The following is a 2,915-nucleotide window of genomic DNA, read 5'->3' as shown; positions in this document are numbered from 1 at the left end:
AATAATGAAGAGGTTCTTGAATCTCTCATTGTAGATGAATCTATTTTTTTTGAGAAAGATGATGAGCAAGTTCAACATGAAACTTTAAGTCAAGAGACTTGTTCTGATGATCCAGGAAAGTGGGATAACATTGATAAAAAAAGTAGAGACTTTTTAGTGGAGAGAGGTCCAAAGAGAGATGCTTGTACGTTGTTTCCAAAAGATAGTACCAACAGACATTTTAATGTATTGCATTATAAAAGAATTTTGTCAAACGGGGAGGAAAATGATAGAAGATGGCTATTATATTCAATTTCTTTAGACAAAATTTTTTGCTTTTGTTGTAAACTGTTCAAAAAGCAAAAGCACAAGATTGGTACTCAATTAGCTAATGAAGGATACAACGACTGACATAATTTCAGTCGTTGTCTTACATCCCATGAAGCGAGTAAGGAGCATATGGAATGTATGACTGATTGGCTTGAATTAGAAAGAAGGTTGCAAAAGAATCAGACAATTGATGCAAGAGCACAGGTACAATTGAACAAAGAAAAAGAACACTGGAAACATGTGTTACATAGGATAATTGCTATTGTGCAAAGACTAGCAAAAAATAACTTGGCCTTTAGAGGAAGTTGTGAGAAGCTTTATGTTGAAAACAATGGTCTCTTTCTGCAAATGGTTGAAATGATTGCTGAGTTTGATCCAATAATGAATGAGCACCTTCGGCGTATTAAAGACCATGAAACTTATACTACATATCTCGGTAGCAGAATTCAAAATGAATTGATAGAAATGTTGGCAGGTGAGGTAAGAAAGAAATTACTTGCAAAAGTCAAAAAGACAAAATACTTTTCAGTCATCTTAGATTGTACTCCAGATATTAGTCATAAGGAGCAAATGTCTCTTGTCATAAGGTGTTTGGATGAGTCAGAAAATTCAACAAAAGTGAAAGAATACTGGATAGAATTTTTAGAGGTGGATGACACTTCTGTGCTTGGACTTTTTACGCATCTTAAGGATGCTTTAATCCATCTTGAGCTTGATATTGATGATATACGAGGTCAAGGATATGACAACGGATCTAACATGAAAGGGAAACACAAAGGTGTACAAAGAAGGTTGCTTGAAATAAATCCCAGAGCCTTTTATACTCCTTGTGGTTGTCATAGCCTTAATTTGACATTATGTGATATGGTGAACTGTTGTCCTCAAGCTATGTCATTTTTTGGAGTAATACAACGCATTTATACATTATTCTCCTCTTCTATGAAGAGATGGAGAATTTTTAAAGATCATGTAAAGGGTTTGACAGTTAAGTCATTGTCACAAACACGCTGGGAAAGTCATGTTGAGAGCGTGAAACCTATAAAAGAACAAACTGTCCAAATTAGAGATGCTTTACTTGACTTAACAAATGATATTGAAGATCCCAAAACAAAAAGTGAAGCAGAGTCCTTGGCATTATATGAACTTGAGAAGTATGAATTCTTACTTGGTGTGGTCATTTGGTATAAGTTGTTATTCACAATTAACACTGTGAGTAAATTTCTTCAATCCGAAAATATGGATATTGATGTTGTTATCAAACTCTTGCAAGGAATTATTATATTTCTTGAAGAGTATAGAGAATCTGGTTTTGATAAGGCAATGGTTGAAGCTAAAGAAATGGCAAGTGAAATGGGCATTGAAGCAGTATTTCGAGAAAAGCGAGTTGTTCGTAGAAAAAAACAATTTAATGAAAGTAGTAGTACAGAAATAGCATTGTCAGCAGAGGAGTCCTTCACAGTTAACTACTTTCTCTTTATAGTTGATCAAGCTCATTCATCTATTGAGTTTCGATTTGCACAATTTAAAAAATATCAAGAAATATTTGGCTTTCTATTCAATGTGGAGAGGTTACAATGTTCTGATGATGAAAGCTTGTTGAGGTCTTGCAAGAATCTTGAAAGTTCTCTTGCACATAATGGTTGTTCTGACGTTAATGGAGATGATTTGTTTTCAGAGTTAACATTTTTAAAGTGCTCTTTACCAGAGGAATCAAAATCAGCTATTGATGTATTAGATTATTTGAAAAAGATGGATGGTTGTTTTCCAAATGCTCATGTTGCTTACAAAATCTTGCTGACAATACCAGTTACAGTAGCAAGTGCAGAAAGAAGTTTCTCAAAGTTGAAGCTTATTAAAACTTTTCTTCGATCGACCATGTCACAAGAAAGATTGAATGGGCTAGCTATGTTATCAATTGAAAAAGAAATTATTGAACAACTTGATTATACAGACTTGATTAATATTTTTGCCGCCAAAACTGTAAGGCGAGTTGTCTTTAACTGACAATTTTCAATATGTTTGTCATTACTATTTAGTTATGATTGAAATATTTAGACTATTGTACATGGTATTGTATTGTATTGTATTATATATTGTCTTTAAATTTGTTGATTTAATTCAAAAAAAAAATCACTATAAAGTAGCATGATTAATATAGGGGCCTGTTTTCTAAGTTAGACTCAGACCAAAAAATTAGTAGGATCGGCCCTGAGTACAAGTAGAAAAGTTGGGAAGAACATGCAGATTTAATTACAGTAAATTTTGTTCGTTATAATCTGCCAAGCTAGAAATGGGTCAGAAATGAATTGAAGTATATATATATATAATTAATATATAAATATAATATTATTAAAATATTTTTAATAATAATTTATAAAATATATTTTAATTGATCAGATTTTAATTATTTAGCATTATCTTTAAAATTAATTGTTTCATTATTTTTTTTGTTTGATGCATTGGTTGACTACTGACTAGCATGCTGTTAATGCAATCTTACAGTTGATTTGGTAACGTAGATATTTAATTTTAAAATTAATTAATAGTGATGATTATTGATTACTAAAGTAAATTTAAAATTAAATTTAGAAATGCAAGTGAGGAGT

At 31.6% G+C, this 2,915-nt stretch overlaps 1 protein-coding gene across 1 annotated transcript; it reads left to right on the top strand.

The window, feature by feature from the left end:
- The first annotated feature begins 447 nt into the window (after positions 1–447).
- LOC122043836 (zinc finger MYM-type protein 1-like) lies at positions 448–2,313 on the top strand. The gene has a single exon (XM_042604410.1). It carries the CDS (start codon positions 448–450, stop codon positions 2,311–2,313), a length of 1,866 nt encoding a protein of 621 aa, XP_042460344.1.
- The last annotated feature ends 602 nt before the right edge of the window (positions 2,314–2,915 follow it).

This window comes from Zingiber officinale, chromosome 2A (genome assembly GCF_018446385.1).
Source record: "Zingiber officinale cultivar Zhangliang chromosome 2A, Zo_v1.1, whole genome shotgun sequence".
Lineage (NCBI taxonomy): Eukaryota > Viridiplantae > Streptophyta > Magnoliopsida > Zingiberales > Zingiberaceae > Zingiber > Zingiber officinale.
Note: the sequence above shows the minus strand (reverse complement) of the source record. Positions and strands in the feature narration are given on the sequence as shown.